Genomic DNA, 21,651 nt, shown 5'->3' with positions numbered 1-21,651 from the left:
AGCAGTAAAAATTGCTTGATCCCAATGAACCGTCATTCCTACAAAGATGCCTCTCACCATTTCTAACAAGTGTCATGGTTTTTTGTTCTGCCAAACCATGATGTCTAAGTTTTCATACCGTGCTCAAGAGAAAATTTTTATTTGGGTCTCAAACTGGGTTTGAACCATTTTATGAAATATTTTAACTAATGGTGCTTCATCTCTACTTTTCATCAGATAAGTACAAGTATAACAAGAGTGATGATCGATGAATGAGATTAAATACTGATATGCAAAAATACAAATAACTGGAGTAGGCCCCCAAACATCATAATGAACAAGATGGAATGGCTTAGAACTTTCAATTTCACTAGAAGAAAAGGTGGTAATGTTTAGACAACTGGCAGGTCTCACATTCTAACTGACAAACATTCAAAGAAACAAAGTCATCTGGAAACAATAAATTTTTCAAGGATTTTAGAGATGTGACTTAAGCGGGTGTACCACAAGAGTACTTGCTCATGACTTCCAGACTTAGACTTGAAAGCAGTAGAAATGCATCTTGCATTGAACAGTTATAGTCCATTGTCGTCACGGCCACCACCAATCATATTCCTCATTTTTAGGTCATGAAAAACACAATGTGAGGGATAGAATGTGATACTCCAATGTAGTTGTCTTGTCATGCTACTATCGGTGAAGATTAAAAGGAAAAGAATGCAAATGTATTACAGAGGGAAGGACAAGGATGATGAAAGTTTTATGTTCCACTTCCAAAGGCACTGGTCATGGATCCATCAGCAGTTTAACTTCATTAGAAGTAAGGAGAAAAGGTCAAGAACCAATCATATGATCAATGATCCTGGATATAGAAGAGGTGGAGTTGGAGGCACTATTCGCAGTTGCAAATATACCTAGCTGCTCTACCAGTGTATTAGAGCTAAGTGACGCCTTGAGAGCGGTCAACCGGTGCGGTAAATATTTAATGGTCTGATCTCTTCAATCGGATAGATTGGGTTGTGTGGCTGAGGTTTCCTCCCCCTCACTCAATACAGTATGGGCACGTGCATTCCTTGGTTTCGGACTTAAGTGTTATTGCAAGTCCCAACAGTGCTCTCGGGTGTTTCTCCTCTTCCCACAGTGGGAGCATTTGAGTTTTCCCTTTATGATGGGAGAAACTAGGAAACGATTGGGTCCCCCCATACCTACTTTTCCTTGCTTAAAGATTTTTGCAAAGGCTGATCATATGGATGCTTGAGTTTTGTCCCTCTGAAATAGCCTTTATACTGGCCTCCCCACTTGTGCAATTATAGAATCATTTCAAGCATCAGCAATTTGTCTTTTCGTAGAACGTATAGTCTCTGAAGTTCAAAGTTAATATGTAGGCTTGCTAAGAACAAAAAGATTCTTCATTGCTTGGCCTGTTTTTTAACGTCATCAACAGTAGGATTAATAGGCCGATAGTGGTCTAGTTCTCCACTTATGCCTTAGCATCCCAAAGTACTCTTCCACAATCATTTCCCCTTGATGCAAATTCACTATCTCGCGATGCATTTGGTAAATCCTAGCCACATCATCTTGTTGCGAGTATGTCTTGGCTAGTACCTCCCATACATCCTTTGTAGTCTTAAGAAAAAACATTCCCCTGCTGATACTTGGCTGCATGGAATGTAGAAGTCATGCCATTAATGTCAAGTTCTTTCTTTCCCATTCATTATGGGATGGATCATTTGTAGGAGACTCTTTCATTTTTCTTGTAATATAAACCAATTTTCTATGGCTTCCTATGAACATTTTGGCATATTGGCATCATTCTAAATAGTTTTTTCCTATTTAACTTAATAGTAGTGATCATCAATCCTGGGTGGTTAGATTGATTGCTTCCTAAAGAAATATTGTGCTAGATTTCTGACATTTTTCTTCTCTCTCGAACTCAAAACCCCAATTTTTTTCAAGGTACTAATTCCTTAATTTCAAAGTTTGCAAAGATCCTCTTTTTCTAGTTTGTTTGGGCAAGAAAGGTATGGAACATATTAATGTGCTTTTTGTGTGACGTGCAAAAACAGTCTAGGGTTCTATGCTGGAAATGGAAATATTTTAGAATAAATCTTACTTATTGATTAAAGAAAAGCAAGATGATTTTGTTGGAAATATGAGGTTGCTGGAAATGAAAAGAGTTTGGAATAAAAACTTAACTTATAGGTAAAGGAAAGCAAGATAATCTTGCTAGAAATATGGGGTTGCTGAACCATAGCTTCAGGCCCAAAAGCAAAAAAATCATGATCTTACGGTTGCTACATGTACTTGATACCTAGGGTTTCAAACCATGCTCTGATACCATGTTAAGATTGAGAGAGCAGAGAGAGAGTAATATTCAAGCACAAGATAAAGCACATATAGATGCCTTTTTCACTCTATAAAAATCATGGGGCAATGTGCCCTATTTATACACATAGATCCTAAGCGAGTTACAATATAAGTAGGTCAAAATGCATAGGAGATACAACCCTTATGCATAACTGTAACACCAGGAAATCACTCAAATATAATAACTATTATAGCAGGAAAATCACCCAAATAAGATAACTGTTACATTAGGAAAATCACCCAAATATATTAGAATATTATACACATTGTTACCACATGTAGGTCTCCATAATAGGTATGACAACCATGCAGATTTCTTTAGTGGGTGTAGGGCACTACACAAAGCAATTTAAAATTGAAAATATGCACTTTTTTAAAATTTTCAAACAAGTTATTGCTAATGTAATTTTCAGATCTGTAACGACATTTTGTGGTCAAAAAGTTTTGGAGTAGGAAATTCAAAGTTCACCTTTACAGTGGTGTAGCCTAGAATAACCCAGTACATAATAGATCAAAAAGATATTTTCAAGGTAGACAGGGTGCATGTATGATGGACAGAGGAGAGGAGGATAGAGAATTTGGAGTGATTGTGTGTGAGTGAGGGGTGTTTGTGTGTGTGTGTGTGTGTGTGTACTTTGTAGAAAGAGAGAGAGAGACAAACAGAGAGAGAGAGACAGAGAGGATGGTCTTCCATTTTTTATACCAATTTCTACCTTAGACAGAGATGGAGAGGATGGTCTTCCATTTTTTTATACCCATTTATACCTCAGAAACATAGAGAGAACCAACTCAAATTTCCCCTTGAGTGAAAGAAAGCAGCCCATCCTTAAATTTGATATAGAGAGAAAGAAACCCGCCCAAAAATTTGGAGAGAGGGACTTAGCCAAAACCCCCAGGAGAGAGAGAGCAGTTGCACTAAGGAGAGAGAAGTTTTAACCCCTTGTAAGTTTTCCCTCTCAAACTCCATCTTTAGCCTCAAGAAGTCCTCTCACTACTCACCACCCATTCTAGATCTTCATTTCCATTCTAGTGTCATGCCAGCTTTCATCTACCACAAATCTTCTCTGATGCTGGCTCTAATAGGTTTTCAGAGGATCCTGCTGGAAAACTAACACCTAACTCCGCAATTCCCTAATATCCCTTAAAGGAGTTCCAAATCCCACTACAGTTCCCACAAAGCTTTAGGAAAATAACGCTCCAAAAAATAATCATTCCTCTAATACTTCTTCTTGAAAGAGGATGCCCATTACTTGAGTAGATTTAATCAAGTCAGACAATATGGTAGCACAGTTCACAGCTAACGATCATATTAGGCAATTTTGGCAATTAGCTTGTGTGATAACATCCATAAATGTCATACTTAATAGAAGGATGGCAACAAATAAAAAATATGGTATTGCTTAATGATGCCATTTCAAATTACCTTTAAAGACTTGGAAACTCTAGAACTGAACTCCCGTGCAGCCCGCATCGAATTCACATAGTCTATCTGTTGTATAATGCATGACATATAGATGAATGTTGGACATCTAATTGAATCTTGACTAACATTTTGGGATAAAATGTCAATTACTCAATTAATACCGAAACTTACTTGTTTATTTACAGGTGTATGATATGTACGGAATTCAGAAGCATGGACGATACCATTCTCATAACCTGATAAACCAAAAGTAACAAATAAAAAAAAGATGAGCTTATGATGTAAAAATAAACAAACAGACAAAGGGCACATAATCTTCAGAAATAACAAAACCTGCAAAATAAGGAAAGGAAATCTCTCTCAAAGTTTGGCATAACAAACTGACCTTTGAGGTCCACACTATTGGCGTAAGCCCCGTGGCCACCTTTAGCACAATCAGCAGAGGGCAATGCATTCAAAAACCACGGAAGCTTATCCATGAACTGTTTTGTTGATGGACGGCCATTGATCAAGTCCAAGCTATGAAAGCACTATGGGTGCCCATGGAAAAGTTAGTATTCGAAAAGGCATATCTAAATCAGAGGAGCAACTTTCACGAGCTATATCATGTTGATGCAAAGCAACAACTAACATGTTGCTGTCATAGACATTAAAATCAAATTCCTCATAGCTTTGTACATACAAATAGTAATATATGCATGGCAGGAGAAATACCGTGGTGCAATCTTTGCATATCTTACTGATGCCACAAGAATCTTCACCAGGCGGACAGCAAGGGGGCTGAAGAAAAGAAATTAAGATGTCAACTTCAAATATAGAATTTTCAATAGAAATAAATGATAATTAAAGGAGTTACATGTAAACAATTGCAATTAAAACTTGGTTCATTTCAGAGCTAGTAACCCATTGCATAAGGAGTGATAATTACTTGGCTTAAAGGATTTCCAAGAGCACTAAACGAGAAAGCAACTTAATTAAAATCATATCAACTGAGGATGTAGGAAATCCAATGTGATCCTTATACAATGAACCCCATTTTAAGTCCCAAGCAAACACTCCTGACTATTTTATACTAGAACACATAATCAATTGGATAGATGACAACCTAATAACTTCATAAGACTAGTGGGCAACTCCATGAAAGAATGCAAATACTGCCTGTGTAAAACTAAAGCAATACATGGAAAAGAAGGGATGAGAAATGCTACAACAATCTCAAGCTCCCTGCCGGAAATTGGTCTGGGTAAGTGCAAATTGATCTTTCGTAGAACAAGCTTGAGAAGCCTTTTGGTGTGAATCCAAACAGGGCCAATTCCCTAGCAAAAGAGAGGGTATCCACAATCTCCACCCTTGTTTCCCAAATCCGTTCCTAACCATGTCCACAGTTTTTTTTCATCCTTTTAAGGGCATATTGTACATGTTAATGAAATTTACCATGAACCATCACAAAGGCTTGAAGAGAAACCATAAAAATCTTTAAGAAGGTACAGGATGAGAAAGAAACAAAGAGTTTCAATTAGATTAGTAAGGGTTCCATATGACCCAAGGAAGATCAACAGAAGTATATGTACTACCCTTTATTCTCCAATGCATGGTCATCCGTGCTGCCCATTGTGACATAAAGGTTAGCTTGGCATTTGCTTTAAATTCAAGCACTTCCACATCCTCCCCTACATGGGCATGTGTGCTTCTCATGTGGTTTGCTATGTCACATGCTCACATCATAAATTACCTGGTCGACATGGTCAATTTTTGCTATTTACATTTGAGGTTCATACTTTAATTGAGAATAATCTCCCTTTTCTCTGTTACAACTTGTGCCTATGTTTGTTTGGAAAACTGCATACTTCCCTCCTCATGTCGTCTTGTTTGTCTGACAGATGAAGTAACTGTGTTTCTTTCTTTCTGCACTAGAGCCACCCATTAACATAGAAGAAGATTCTTTGCGAATGATTATTTGCTACGTCAAAGCCTTCCTCCTCTTCACTTCTTGACTGCTTCCCTTGACCTGTGGTGTCTGGCGACAAACCGACCCCAGGGATAGTATAATAGACTGTTCTTCGACTAGAGCTAACCTTGCATTCTCGCTTTAGCTCAATTCAATCTCTAGAACTCTGATTTATTGCTATTAGAATGTTTAGGGAAGGGGAAAAAATGATTCCAAAAGTTCTGAATATTTATTTATTTATTTTGTGTTGATCTTTTTTGTTTAAACGGATCCTTGCCGCATCAAGTCTGTAGGAATTATGAAATTAAAAGAGACATTATAGCCTAGAAAATCTAAGAAAGGGTCTTTGCCACATTTTTCACTATTTGAGGAGACATATGAGGGAAATTTTTCTTGGTTTTGGATGTGTGTGGTGAGAAAATGAGTGTTTGCCCCTCTCTTTACTATTTTTGGAAACATGTGGTCTTTGCCACATTTTTCACTATTTGAGGAGACATATGAGGGAAGTTTTTCTTGGTTTTGGATGTGTGTGGTGAGAAAACGGGTGTTTGCCACTCTTTTTACTATTTTTGAAAACATGTACATGTATTATCTGTGAACTAAAAATAGGGTCCGTGGTGTCTTTCACTATATTTATCCAACCCCTTCTCTTTTTGTTTTGACCTAATGAGTGCTCCATACTGTTTCCTTTTTCCATGTCATTTCTTTATTTTCTCAAATATTGATTTATAAAAAGGAAATGCCCTAGGAACATTCCTCCCTCACACAAAAATAAAGAAAAAAGAAAAAGAACAAAGATAAACTGCACCATCCTTCCATACTCATTTTCAAAAGTTCTTTGCGTTAGGGCAGTACTTTTTGTTTTAGGTAGTATGTTGCAAGTCTTTTCTGAGCTTTCCTGATTTATATAGAAAGGGTTTAGGTTTTGTTAAGTGCTGTTTTTCATGAGATGTCACCATTGGTGTCATTTTCTCTTCTCTTCTACATAGTAATGGTTCTTAAGACTGCTTAAATGAGGATACCTGTGTCATTTTCATAATCTATCATTTGCTCCAACGGCCGGTTTTAATGGACCGAGTAGGTGCATATAGCTCTAGAATTATTACCAAATGAAGCAAAACATGTATGTTTTGTTGATAAGTGAGGTTTGAAGTGGACTTAGGCATATGTGTGGCACCACAACGTGATCTTTTGAGTTTCATTCCTACCATGGGTAAGGCACCCCTTCCCCACTGAATTACTTCCAAACCGCCCCCCCCCTCTAGGGCCATAGGAAAATGTGTTGCTAAGTAGTTCTTGCACTAGTGTGTTAGAAAAATACCATCGGTGATGTTTAATGGTCCATTCAAATTTGCCATAAATCTTATTGGAAATGGTCATTCTCTAGCCTCGTTGAGAAGTTGATTGGCTGTAAATTGATTTCTAGAATTAAGCACAAATTAGAGTGGATTTCTAAGTGCTACAAGGCTCTAGTTGTTGCCTATGGATATAAGAGATTCATATGCTTGTGATGATCTTCATTAGTCTGTTATGAACATGACAAAGGGTAGTATGTGCTTACTCAAGGCAAACCCTCAATGTTCAAACAAGCTTTTACATGTCTAAGATTGTCAGAAAATTATAAGATTTCTCTCTTCAGGTACATCATTCTTATTCGTACTATTTTGTGACTTCCCTAATAGGTACATTGCAGCAATAAACTTTCTATCTTGTTTTCTCTTTATGCCATTTCTTTCAAATTTTTGGCAAATTTTTGCCTTCATCAACATTATGAGCTGATCACATGAACAACATCAGACCAATGAACAGGCATCCTATCAATTTGATGATCCTTTAGCAACTGACAACAATAAATATCCTGATCCATTCTATCCAATCAGGAAAATTTACATGCCACTAAAAACTAAAGTAACCAAAGTAGGACAAGACATTCTTACAGTGTCTTAATAGTAAGTTCTATAAATTATAAAGTAATGTCATCGTCATCATCATCAACATCATCATGATATTATCATCATTTGAGTCTTATCCCAACTATTTGGGTCCAGCTTATATTATATGTGGAAAATTTTTGCCTCGGATGTTTGAGACTATTGCTTAACTAGGAACCATGGAACATACATTTCAAAATATAACCACAATGAAAATTAAATAACAATCATTTGTGGTTTAACCTGATCATCAGGAGGGCAATAGGTCCCATTTGTAAACTTGCGACAGCACCCAAAGGCCTCAGGAGAAATCCACACCAAGAAATCATCAAGCCATGATGCAGCAGGTTTAGCAATATAGCTAGATCCTGGAATCAATGATGCCCTAGCGATCTACAAAAAAGAAAAAGACATTTGTCATGAAAGCTGACAATTTATCCACTCAGTAATGTAATCAGAATGGACTTCAAGTTAGAATAACTAAAAACATTAAAATGAAACAAAATCATTCCTTAGCAGTTAATTGATAAATTCATATGTTTTACAGAAATTCATACTTCAGATATAAAGCAACTTCTAAGATTAACATTCAACCTGTGGTTTTGGAAGCAAATAACTATATATCTCCCATCTATCAAAAGATTGTCAAACTATTTCAGCATGCAAGCTGGATATACATGAAACAAAAATGGTGGAGATTTCTCAAATACATCAACTTACTGGATATATCCGGCTCATATTAATTGAAGGAAACAGAAGGCCAGTAATGGATAGTATCAAATTCTAAAGGCTCTTGGCCATCTTTGCCTGAGGGATTAAAAGGGTTTTCAGATTGGATGAAGCAAAATCAGAATTTGGGTGGTAAAACTTCCTCATTTCTTGACTTAAGGAGCAGAGGGCATAAAAGACTTAGTCCTGTAAAGCATGGTTTGGTGCCCTAAAAAGCATGCCCCATAAGCATTGTGGGGAGACTGGATGGTGCAATGGACTGTCAATAAGGTGATTGCAGTCTGTCTATTGCCCAGGCCAATTTTCTGAGAGGCCATCAACATTTAGAAAAATCCTGTAATGCAGCAAGTCTATGACTCCATACACCAAGTACATTACTAGATATTGTGTGCAATGGACTGGAATTTTCTATAATTATGTGTATCCAAAGCTACATTTTACACAATGAAGAGGATGGTCTCTGGGGGATATAAAACATGGCTTGAAGTGACATAATTAACACTCAAAACAGAAAAAATTAAAAATTAAAAAAGGTTTGAAGTGAGCGAAACAGAAACCATCCAGAGCTAATAAGAAGGGTTGAAAAGGATGGGTAACAACCTCATGTATAAGGGCTTCTGGTAATGAATGCAACCTCACAATCCAAGAAGAAAAGACAGAAGACATCTACAGCTGTGTCATGGCAGATGTTTTGGTCAAGGAGGTTTTGGACGATGTGGTTCTTAACGATACTTAATAATTACACAATGGAAATTACAAAGTAAACTTAAAGGGTCAGGAGATATGAACAAAATACCCATTGTTATGAAGGAGGTTCCCAATGCAAAGAAAGTGGAAATCAATGACACAATGGCTCCCTTAAAATGATTGTGGAGCATAGGGATGGTGGACTAGGGCACTCAATGATGGAGTTAATTTATATTAAGCTTGGAAAATACAGCAGAGTGAGTGGTGGAGGCAAGGAAGTACATTGGGCAAGGAGCAAGCATTGTATGTTTTGTTATGCCTTCCCCAACTTTGAATAGCTCCTTCTCTGATCTTCCATGAAGCTGAAATACAAGGATGGCCCGTTTCTGTGCATTTGCATGTCGACTACGATGTACCTAGAACAAAAGCTATAAGAAATACTAAAGTGGAAACTACAGAGACTAAGACACTGAATTAACCTAATCATGCAGAAAGCTCGTCTACTTCACATCTCATCCTCATAAAGAACTGGAAGGTGTAACAGAGTTCACGAAGATGGACCCAGATGGGATTCGCAATTCACTGGATAAAGTGGCTAAGTTTGAGAGAGGAATCTTTGTCTCTCAAAAGGAAGTATGTGATAGATCTTCTTAACGAAACGAGAAATCTAGGGACTAAACCTGTTTGTACCATATGAAGCAAAACCACAAGCTTGACAACCAAAGGGGTGAAGCTCTGAAAGACGTGGGTATGTTACAAAGATTACCAAGTAGATCGATATATCTCACTTACACATCCAGACATCACATATGTTGTAAAGCATATTTAGTCAGTTCATGCATGCTCCACAAACTATTCATCTTGAGGCTGCTGATAGAGTCATTAGATACCTTAAAGCAACACTAGTTACAGGGCAGGTATTTATTAATCATGGGCACTTGCGAATTGAAGCGTATACAGAGATAGATTGGGCTGGTTCTATTGTTGATTGGAGATTTACATCAAGCTACTCTAATCTAGTCGAAGGTAATCGTGTAACTTGGAGGAGTTAGCAGAAGCAGAGTACAAATCCATGGATCATGGTGCATGTGAATTACTTTGGCTAAAAATTCTCTTAGGAGAATTTGGCTTTCTGTGAATTCAATGTCCTTGTATTGTGATAACAAGACAGCCATCAATATGATACACAACCTAGTCCAGCATGATTGAACCATGCACATAGAGATAGATTGTTTTTTCCCTAGAGAAAGACTTACAACCAAAGAAATAGGCTTTCCAGATGGTAAAAGATCAAGTACATTTTCTTTCCAAAGCTGCTGGGAAACCTCGATTGCAAGTAATCTTAAGCAAATTGGGCATTTATTGATATCTATGCACCAGTTTGAGGGGGAGAGTTGTAAATGTCCAGTCCAGCATGATTGAACCATGCACATAGAGGTAAATTGTTTTTTCCTTAGAGAAAGAGTTGCAACCAAAGAAATGGGCCTTTTTTTTTTTGGGTAAATCAAAGAAATAGGCCTTCCATATGGTAAAAGATCGAGTACATATTCTTTTCAAAGCTGTTGGGAAACCTCGTTTGCAAGTGATCTTAAGCAAGTTCGGTATTTATTGATATCTATGCACCAGTTTGAGGGGGAGAGTTGTAAATGTTAAAGTCTATCGCTATTCCTTTAGTATTTAAGTGTTTAAGATCTTATTCGTCCTATACTTAAGGGCATTTTTATGTTTTTCTTATAATTATCATTATAAACAAGAATAAGAACAGTATGTGGGTTAAGTAACTCCAATGGCATAGCCCCTTCTCTCTTTTCTCCTCAACACCACTCTCTTTCTCACTTTATCTCCCTAACCCTTCTATCTCCAAATCCCCTCTTCTCTAGACTGTCGCCTTCTTTTTCCTTGTTTCCACACTTTTAACTCTAGGCACCCCTTGGCGACCTTAATATCCATCCAGGCAGAAGCCTCAATAACCTAGCTGTCATAGTGCGTACAATCTTTTGAACTCATGGCAACCGAGGGAACCTAGGCAGCAAGGACTCCCTGGCTGACTAGCAAACAATCCTCCAAACCATACGGATGGGTTCTATAATTCTATATCACAAATTCCACAACAGACAAGACCCACTTCATGGCATAGTGCACGATCCTTTCCTCTGACTCCCCAAGTTAATGAAACTGAGACTCTATATTATGGGGACGCATTAAAAAGTACCATGGACTGGCATCTGAAAGGAATATTGGACAGTTAATTGGATCTCATGGGGGCACCAAAAAATCCTGCATATGCACCACAGCACAATAATATGGTAAGATAATTTAGCCAGCTTACAATACAAGACCAAATACTTCGGCCCTTTAGCATAACTATACTATATTATTCTCTCCACAAGGTCATTTCACAGCTATACTCTTATTGTTTTGAACCAAGACGCATCCATAAAAATGTTATTATACACTATAGATAAAATGGCAGATTAATAGTACAGAAAATGCAACTAATGTCGAAAAAATTAGTACTCCAATCAACACCATAAAAAGCAATTGCATCATCGAGTACAGCCATGGAAAACTTGGTCTACATTTTATGCAAATACTTCGCCATTAACACTGATGAAATTTTACAGGAGACATTCATTTAATTGATTCTGCATGAAATCTTTAAATGAAAGAAAGCATTGTCTTTGTAACCCAAGAGCAAGCAACAGTTTAACAGATTACAGCCATATTATGAACAATATTTTAATATCCGCAAGAGTAACTCAATCAAGGCAAGGTTACCGTAACCTGTCCACCTTCCCAATAGTATGTTCATCAATGAAAACTATGGAGATAATATTTAATGAAGAGCTGGTAAAGTTACCTCATTTAGTAAGGAATTGGAATCACAATGACTAATGGAGCACAATTTGTTTGTGTGTCTTGATTCCAGACTAAAACAGCCAAGCAAGTAAAAAAGTGAAAATCAATTCTATTGAACAACAATTCAATAACTATGCAACATTTTAGAATCAAAAAGATTAAGAACCTTTATTCCTCATCCTAAGCTGTAAAGAAGATAGACTTCCCCTATGAGGAAGAAACAAGAAACTAAGCAGTTTAATACGCACTTACTGTCTTTACAAATAAAAAAGAATGAATGGTGCTTAATCGACAGGTTTTAGTGAATTGGCTTTCATACTTAGAAATTAAATAGTCAACACAAATAAGCTAACCCAAAAATTGCAAACAAGAGCAACAAGCCGCAAGTTTAAGAAATCCAACTCATCATAAATAGCTAATATGGACATCTAGATAACATTAATCCTCACAAGCAAAGACAAATAGATAACCATCGTAAATGCATGAGGAACACACACAAAAAGGTTATTTGTTTACTTTTAACGAAGTATGCCAAATTTTTAACAATTCAAAACAACCACATAAGCAAACAACCATTTTATGATACATCAGTTTTCTCTTATAGATGCTATGTACACTAATAAGTCGTGGTTCCCACCCGAAAACTTACATATTGTGAACTTTGTGGCGACAATGTATGATTAGCCAGACAATGTGCACATGTATGAAAATTTTGATATATCCTCATCATCGTCCAAGCCTCATCCCAATGATTTGGGGTCGGCTCTCATGATAAGATGTGGCAAAGTTTTACGCTGGCTGCCTACCTAATGCAACCCACCTCCTTTACCCGAGCCTAGAATGAGTTAAGGGAAAGTTTAAAGTCCTCCCCTTTATTAGACCAAAAATTTCATACATATTGAACCCAATTGTTCTTGGCTCTTTCTTGAAACAGCTGACTTGTTATAGAAAATAAAGCCAATAAACTCTCAGATTCAGTCTAGGGCTTAACTGGTTAATGTGTTGAGCATTGCAAATGCTATGTGCCAAGTTTGAATCCTACCACTAAGCTAAGAAAAATAAAAAGAAACGGAAAAAAAGAAAGAAAAAAAAGGCTAACGAACTCTACATTAACAAAATAAAAAATCCTCTATTTGTATCCCAATACCTTGTGGTAAGAGAAACTTTACTTTAAAAAATCTATATGTTCTAATTGTAACTTGGACTAATAAGATAACAAAACAGTAATCTGCAACATGTATGACTGTTGAACAGGTATATGACAATGTAAAAGAGAGTATCAGATGTCCCAATACCTTGTAGTAAGAGAAACTTTACTTAAAAAAGCCTATATGTTCTAATTGTAACTTGGACTAATTAGATAACAAAACAGTAATCTGTACAATGCATGACTGCTTAACAGGTATATGAAAATGTAAAAGAGAGTATGAGATGTCCCAATACCTTGAGTAAGAGAAACTTTACATAAAAAAGCCTATATGTTCTAATTGTAACTTGGACAAATAAGATAACAAAACAGTAATCTGCACAATGTATGACTGCTGAACAGGTATATGAAAATGTAAAAGAAAGTATGAGATGATATAAAAAACAAATTTTTCCAATATAAGGATTGAGAGCTGTAATAACATCAAGATAGAAGAGTGATACTATGATTAAAAGATCATGGTTAAGTACCTGTAATTGAAGTCCTTCACAACAAAATATAATGGTGGTCCAACTTGAAGGTATGCTGAGATATTATTGAAATATCCCTGCACAATATATAGTTCATCCAGATAGTATACATTATTAACCAAGGAGAGGTTCGAATATTAACACATTTTGCTAAATTGAAATGCTAATTAACAGTAATGAATGCTGCCTGTAATTCTGCAGCAATCCAACCTGAAGATATGAATCACGTGGGAGTACTATCTGTTGCTCCAAACCAGGCTGAATCCTTGTAGATAGTGCCTACAAATGTTTACAAGGAATAGATCAGTCAGACACCAATAGAATTCCCGTCAATGTTTTAATATTTAATATGACAAACATGTCAGAGACAAAGCCCTGATAACCCAGTGAGAATATCCTAGCAAGCATAAAAAGACACAAGGCATCATGGAAACATTTACAAAGGATATTAATGCCAGCCACATGGAAAAAGCAGTAAATGAATGTGTATCTCAACTAGAAGAGGAAACAGAGATTAACAAGAGCAATATAGGAAACTCTAGCAAACTGCTATGTATGTTTAAAGTAAGACTTTGAGATTAGCTCATCGATCTGTTGAAGAAGGCACGTCAGTCACATTAATATTTCTTAAGGTTACTTTGAAATGTAGCAGTGATGCACAACATTAATCTAGTTAATGGTGTTGAGCAGTTTAGTCACAGAAAAGAGAAACTTTGGAGCTTCTGCGAATTAGGGAAAAGATTTCACGTATCCATTAAAAATAAAAAATTAAAGAAAAATGCAAAAAAATAAAAAAGTACTTTCAGCCGAAGAAGTTGGATAAACAGCAAAATATCTGAAGGTTCTTCACTTTGCTTCGGTGAAAAGGCCAAAACTGGAGTCTTCAGTTGCTTAGCAGGAGCACAGGAAAGATGGCATTTACGGATATTTGAGAAAATCAAATTATCTATAAGCATGACCTTCTACAACCCCATGCTAAAAACTGAAAAAACAACTCAAGTAAAATAATAGAAAAAGGGCCACATGTACACCGATGTTTCATGGTTTATCCCCCAAAGGGAGGAAATATCTAAAGCATGCAGATCAACCTTTAGTGGGGCAAGCTATTAGAACCAACTGTGCAGTAAGGTTGAACTACAGTAAAACCTCCCAAAATGAACACCTTTGCTGGAGACCCTTGTATCAGTTTTGAGAAACTCTAACAAATGCTGATGCCTAGTAAAATTTTAAGTTACATATAACTCAAATTGGGATGTACTCAAATTGGGATGTGATATGCAATAAAAAAGATAGAATACGGGCATTTTGGTCATATAGCATTTGGCTTCTAATTAAGTTCAGTAACCTAACAAATCATATTAAAATATATGAAATAAATTCTGGTTACCACTCTTGAAACAATTACCAGAGCTTACATGACACTTTAATAAATCTTCACTAATACAGTAGAAACAGCAATAACAAACTAATAAATGAATTCTCCAGCAGTACTATTTAAATATGCTATCTAATGTGTGATAAGGACCCTACTATGGCCAGGTGGACACACGATCACGAGAACTAAAACTATCCATTTTGCAACAACACAATGAAAAAGTATTTGGTTGTTATCACAAAGGAACTCAAGGGATTGCAATTTTCCCCATATCTTTGGCTCCTTACTATCTAGGCCCATGTTTTTCCTAAATAGAAAAAGGTGGGAATGTGAAAAATACAACCTGACCATAATTTAGAGTCTATGACCCAGGTGCCATGGTGCAGATAGCAAAAACTATTACAGTCGCAACGACCATGAAAAGAACAATAAGGTAATACAGCAATACTTGTACTTTCTATCATGTTACAATTGCACCATCCACTGCATGTGATAAATGCCAATTTTGGCTACGTACACAATTCAGCAACAAAGCAGAATGACAAAGCGTCACAATAAAAGAATCCTATATCAGATGTCAGAACTACTATAGAAATACATCAGAAACTATGTTTTGGCTCTCTGCACCCATGAATCAGATATTCGCATCCAAAATTTGGGTGGCAATATAACAGCTAAAATTTTCAGCATATACAAGAGGGCAGAAAGTAAAAAAATAGGTGCAAATATCATTCCCCTAAAATCAACAATGTAATGAACTTCAAAGGAAAATAATTAGTTGAATGTAGTTTAGTCAAGTAATATGAACTTTCCATCCACAATCGTCACGAATTGAATTATAATCAAATTGCTTTGAGTCGGTTACCAATATCTGTAGTTGGAGATTACACAATTCAAACAATTATGAATTCGAATCAAACAAAAATAGCTATGGAATTTTCAGCATATATAAGAGGGCAGAAAGTAAAAACATAGGTGCAAATATCATTCCCCTAAAATCAACAATGCAATGAACTTCAAAGGAAAATAATTAGTTGGATGTAGTTCAGTCAAGAATGACTTACAATGCTAACAAAAGCAAAACCAACAAAGATAGCAACAACTCCAATTTTCACTCCCAAATGACTGAGAACAGGTGCATGAATTTCCTGCAAGTTGACAGGAGAACATTAAACATAAGAATATTTGTTGAAATACTGAAAGATTCAAAATAAAAAACAAACAAATATTTTTGCACATTTGACCTGTACCCACAAATACGTGTACAGAAATAAGTGCACAGAACAAAGGAAAAGTAGAATAGCAATGATAATCAATCAAAGCCAAGGTCTATGCTACTTGATTTCCAAGGTAACTACCAAAGTTAATGAAACATAATTTCCAAGACAACCCATGAAATTAATTTCCAAGATAATGGCAAAGATAATTTCCAAGGTAGAACTTATGTAGAAATTAATTTCCAAGATAATGGCAAAGATAATTTCCAAGGTAGAACTTAGGTAGAAATTAATTTCCAGGATAATTTCCAAGGTAGAACTTAGGTAGAAATTAATTTCCAGGATAATTTCCAAGAACCCTTCAAGTGTTAAAACTCATTCCACTTAATGTTATTTTCCCCACCCCCCATGGGAGCAACAGAAGTTACAGAACCAATAACCAGACATACTTAAAATTATGACACTCTAAACTGTAATCCATAGGCATCTATCATGAATGCTTTTAATAATGGATTGCATGATAAGCAACTTTTTACATGTCCAATATGAACAAATTTGATTTCTAAAATGATCTTGCTATTAAAAGAAGTTATAAATAACTACTTCAGAGTGACTATCATGGTATGCCATGTTCAAGATTATGCAGACTTCAAATCTAATTTGAAACCAACACTGATAAGATTAGAGAATACTTGACTCCATCATCAACTAACTACATACTCTATCTGTTTATATTGACAATATAAAATAAGTCGTTCCACATTCCGTACCTAAAGAATGACATTGTAAATATGGGTAAAATTGTACGGATGAACTTAATTTATTTCTTGACTGACTATTCATAGAAAAAGTCAGTTAACTATTTGAGAGAACAAATTGTGCTTTATGCAAATTTACAAAATAACTGGCACAGCCTTTGAACATAATGATCACAGTGGAATCATTATTCAAGATAGTTATTCTGATTTTTAGGTACCTACCCTAGTTCCAAACAAGGAGTTTTCTAGTACCCTAAAAGAACTTCAATAGGAAACTCAAACTGTGGTATAAGACTAAAGGGAAAGTACTGCCAACTGTTATTAATCATTTTCTGTCCTATCATAGATCAACAGTGTTGCACTTAGTCTGAAACAAAATAAACTTGCCGAAATGGAACACACATATAATGGACATAGTTCAAGGTAAATTTAGCTCTCATCTACCAAGAAGTAACCCTAGCATTTAAAAAGCTCACCAGATTGCAACCAAATCATATACCATTTTATTGTTTCAAGAGTTTCCTTTAGAAGAAAGTCATTTTCACATAAATAGAGCAACCTTACAAACCAGGTTCAGGCTAGAGGCAGGAGTATCTGAGTAGTATTGAGGTAGAAAGTTTCAATATGATCTGCTAAGACCACCCTGCAACTATTACTTATTAAGAGTAAAAAGCCACCCTGAGACAAGGATTGGCTTAAAGGACACGATTAAAGACATTCAAATCATTGATTGCTAACCACACTCAAGGTGTAAAATATTGTTAAATGGTATGTAGGGTAACAAGTGTTATTTTAATTCTGAAGTCTGAACAATCAGCCACAACTCCATACCCCTGAAACAAATGACCTCACCAGATCCCAACTCAATCCCACTGCATCGGATTTAACATTATAATTTGTACATGCCTGACCACAAATTGTGCATATACCTATCAATAAAACTACAAGTGCCAAATAATTCATTAGTCATGTATATGCATTGCGAATTTGTAATCACTGATGTAATCATCCAGAAGGTGTTTCAGGCACTGATCACAGGTGCAATTTATACGAGTTAAGCTTATGTTAATAATTTCATCTTCTCTAAGTATGGCATCTTGGTAACACAGCTTCTTTAACGGTTTTTTTTTTTTTTTTTTTTTTTTCTGCCCTTTGTTTTTGCTTAGCTATTCCGCATAATATGGCACATCAGAACAATTGGGTCAGAAAAGGTCTGTTTTATATTTTTGCATTACAAAGTAGAGTTTGGGTAGAGTTCCATGCAACTATCATGGTCATGATCATAGTCATAAGTGAATACAATATGATAGCTCTTTAGTACTCTGTAAAATTCAATCCAACCGCCGAAATGTAGATACAAAAGGAATGCCTTAAAGTCCAATGGGACAAGACACCCAATCTCGACATTTAGGTTTCAGGTTAATGCTTACCCACCAGGGGAAAAAGGCGAATGCACAAAGCACAACAAACAAAATACTCAAAGAGTGCCAAGGATTAGTTATTCGTAAAAAGTTAAAAAAAGACAAATAACGATCCTCGTGAGGTCCACATCCTATTGGAAAAACTTAAAGTCCCTTAATCACTTTGAGAAGGAAATGAAGTCAATGCCTATCTAACCTCTAGGTTGTAGATTAATGCTTACCCACGAGGGGTACAGCAAATTGCACAAAGTATCAAATGACGATCCTAGCATCCTCTTGAAATGAAATGAATTGAAAAGATTAAAAACATTCCCACAAGGAAATAAACATCAAACTGTACCTTCATGTAGCGTACCAGCAGCCCAGGTCCTCTCTGAGTATTGTCTATGTTTTCCAAAGAGAAAACAGTACTTAATGAGCAACAAGCAAAAAAAAAATCAACTAGAATGTTAATCAAATACGTAAAGCATCTTTGTTATGAATGTGCACTTGATTAATGAAACAGCCATAAACACCTTTCTGAGATTCTGAAGTTGACACTTTTATACACGGGAAGCAATCAATTCTGCGGTCCTCAGCTCTTGAGAAATCAAAAACTATCAATGCAACAAAAGCTGTAACTTGCAAAAGAAAGTCCAAAAGGACAGCCAATGCTGCAAACATAAAGCCATTATCAGTCATAAAGAGATAAAACTCAATCCTACTAGGCTGATTATCCAAGCTGAAAATTCACATGAAATATTGCAACCTGCAAACATCGAAAACACTCGACATGCTGGCATAGGGATGAAGCTACCAACAGCAAATGCAACAACCTCAGAGAGACTAGCAAGCGTAATAGATGGACCCACTTCAACAAGAGCATTACTAACACGCTCATCCAAAGGTAACTCCATTGATTGGCGTTTCACAGCATGTACTAAGATACACATGTTATCCACTCCAACCTGATTAGTAAATGAATAGATATCAATTTTATCAATAAGAGAAAGTACGCAAGTCTGATGAGAGAGTTACAAGAACACTACAAATATAAATGTAAAAGGAAGCATGTTTCTCCATGTGTTTCTTTGTGTTTATGCACACATATGTTTGTGAGCACATAAATATGTATATGCCTATGAGCGCAGATATGTTTGTGTGCACATAAATATAAATATACATGTGGATAATTAAGCGTGGGGGCACAGACGAAACAATCAGCAATGAAAAGATCTCCACTAAATATCTGAGAAATAATGACAAATTTTAAATTTCCACGATTTCATGTATAGTTGATTTTAAATTTCCATAACTAATCGTGCCTTGTAGCTGATTTAATATCTACTTTCCTTACACACTCTTGTACAAACACCAATTATAAATACAATCCCATGTCACCTTTCAAATAGAAAAGTGAAAAGGACAGTCCCCGCCTTCACTAAAACTCAAGATCCTAATAGACCCCTGGGCCCATGTAAACCCCAGGGACCCGTCGCCATTTTCACACTAAAATGTCTAGGAGATGTGCTAGAAGGACGACCATTTTCTCCCCTGAAGGTCGACTTTAGCAAGTCAAACATGCCATGGAAGCATTGAAAATGAAGGTGCAGCACTTGGGATTCAATCAAAAGATGATGTTGTGTTAGTAGGAGAGAGAGTCACCTCCAGACTCCTTTAAATCAACAAAAATAAATAAAATTGTACAAAATCGATGACCACCTTGCCTGTACAGTGGCTGGAAGATTTCTAATACCAATATTTTGATAAAAACAACTTACATTCAAGCCCAACAATCTTATCAAGAGCCAATGCCAGTCGAGCCACTAATTCACTGGGAAAGTTGTTTCTAAAGTTCGGGGTCACCCAAACCTCTACTGAGGCCTAGTTTCTTGACAACTTGGGGAGGTTTATTTATATATTCCTTTTTTGACAAGTAAAAAAATTGAAGAAGATAGCACCATTGTGTGGGCATGTATCTGCTTTGTTAAGGTTCATTCGACCACCCATGTTAAGCCCATGTTACTTCATTGAAAACTAAGAAGCATCTGTTGATAACACTACACGAGAGATAGATAGATAGATAGAACACTATATATATAAAGAGAGAGAACTAGTTTGGGAGAGTTGCAGAGTGAGGAAGAGGTAGATAGAGAGAGAAGAGGCTAACATAGTGGGAAGGGGGGGGGAGAGCGAGAGAGAGAGAGAGCTGTCAGTAGGCTAGAGAGAGGCAACTGTGGGAAGGGTATAGAGAGAGAATCCGTGGGAAAGGGTGAATATCCATCTTGGATGAATTTATCATTTACAAGGAGAAAATCGATAAAATAGTAAAAAGAACAATGAAAAAGGTAGCTAGGGGGTGTCAATCCTATTTTTCAAATTACAAGGGGGGCCCATGGGGTGTACATGGACCTGAGGGTTTATGTGGACTCTAAATTTTAGATACCAAAAGAATAAGAACGGGATATCGGTTTATGTGGACTCTAAATTTTAGATCCCAAACGAATAAGAATGGGATACCCAAGGCTATACATCTTGAAAAAAAAAATTTGTTATAACTAGCAATTGCTTTAGGGTATCTGTCCATCACACATGGACGGAATCCCACGATCATGTCTCTAGCAATCACATACTGTTTATCACTCGCAATAAACAGGGCTCATTTTTTATACAGGGCATATACTTCTTGCAAACTTACATTTGTTTAATGAAGTAAAACTAACAATTTAAAAAACAAATTACATCGAAATTTCAAATTTTCTCCTATATAAACTTCCTTGTTTAAATTTAGGATAAACGAAGTTTCAAACAGAAAACGCAATTATTAGTTTAATAGAGCCGACCCCGAAGGCTAAAATGATGATGATTAATACAAAGATGGATAACAACTTAAGAAGTTCATACCCTAAAAATACTGGCATAAATAAATATTACTTTATGGGAAAACCTAATATTTTAACTTCTCATAAATTATTAAAAAATATTTGGGATAAGGCTTGGATGCTGATGATGATAAATTATTAATAAATATTTTCCATAATCTGCAAATATGAAGTCCTTATAATACTTATATTCTCTACATTTACTTTGAAAGTTGAAATACTGGAAATCTCATAATCTAGGAAATTCTCCTGAACCAAAATGCATAAAAGAAATTCCTTTTTTTACATAAGCATTAATGGAGAGCTAGAAATCCTACATGATAAATACAAAATTATTTCAGGAATAGTGAAATTTTCAATTATTTCAACTTCGAATGATTTATTTAAGATACTCAATTAAAAAATCAAAAAAAATAGGA

At 36.0% G+C, this 21,651-nt stretch overlaps 1 protein-coding gene across 4 annotated transcripts in view; it reads right to left on the bottom strand.

Moving 5' to 3' along the window:
* LOC18445553 (uncharacterized) overlaps positions 1 to 21,651 on the bottom strand; it is a 77,172-nt gene that overhangs the window by 18,203 nt on the left and 37,318 nt on the right. For all 4 annotated transcript variants that reach the window (XM_088847507.1, XM_011629244.3, XM_088847508.1 and 1 more), the window contains exons 20-31: positions 19,120 to 19,318; positions 18,887 to 19,024; positions 18,712 to 18,755; positions 16,040 to 16,123; positions 13,811 to 13,879; positions 13,601 to 13,677; positions 11,925 to 11,994; positions 7,892 to 8,041; positions 4,484 to 4,549; positions 4,155 to 4,299; positions 3,941 to 4,005; positions 3,770 to 3,835 (exon numbers count right to left, since the gene is read on the bottom strand). In XM_088847507.1, the coding sequence (XP_088703633.1) occupies positions 3,770 to 3,835; positions 3,941 to 4,005; positions 4,155 to 4,299; positions 4,484 to 4,549; positions 7,892 to 8,041; positions 11,925 to 11,994; positions 13,601 to 13,677; positions 13,811 to 13,879; positions 16,040 to 16,123; positions 18,712 to 18,755; positions 18,887 to 19,024; positions 19,120 to 19,318 (1,173 nt within the window). The remainder of the gene's footprint in view (positions 1 to 3,769; positions 3,836 to 3,940; positions 4,006 to 4,154; positions 4,300 to 4,483; positions 4,550 to 7,891; positions 8,042 to 11,924; positions 11,995 to 13,600; positions 13,678 to 13,810; positions 13,880 to 16,039; positions 16,124 to 18,711; positions 18,756 to 18,886; positions 19,025 to 19,119; positions 19,319 to 21,651) is intronic.

The sequence above is a fragment of the Amborella trichopoda genome, chromosome 9, assembly GCF_054954075.1.
Source record: "Amborella trichopoda isolate Santa Cruz 75 chromosome 9, AtrichopodaSantaCruz75HAP2 v2.0, whole genome shotgun sequence".
Lineage (NCBI taxonomy): Eukaryota > Viridiplantae > Streptophyta > Magnoliopsida > Amborellales > Amborellaceae > Amborella > Amborella trichopoda.
Note: the sequence above shows the minus strand (reverse complement) of the source record. Positions and strands in the feature narration are given on the sequence as shown.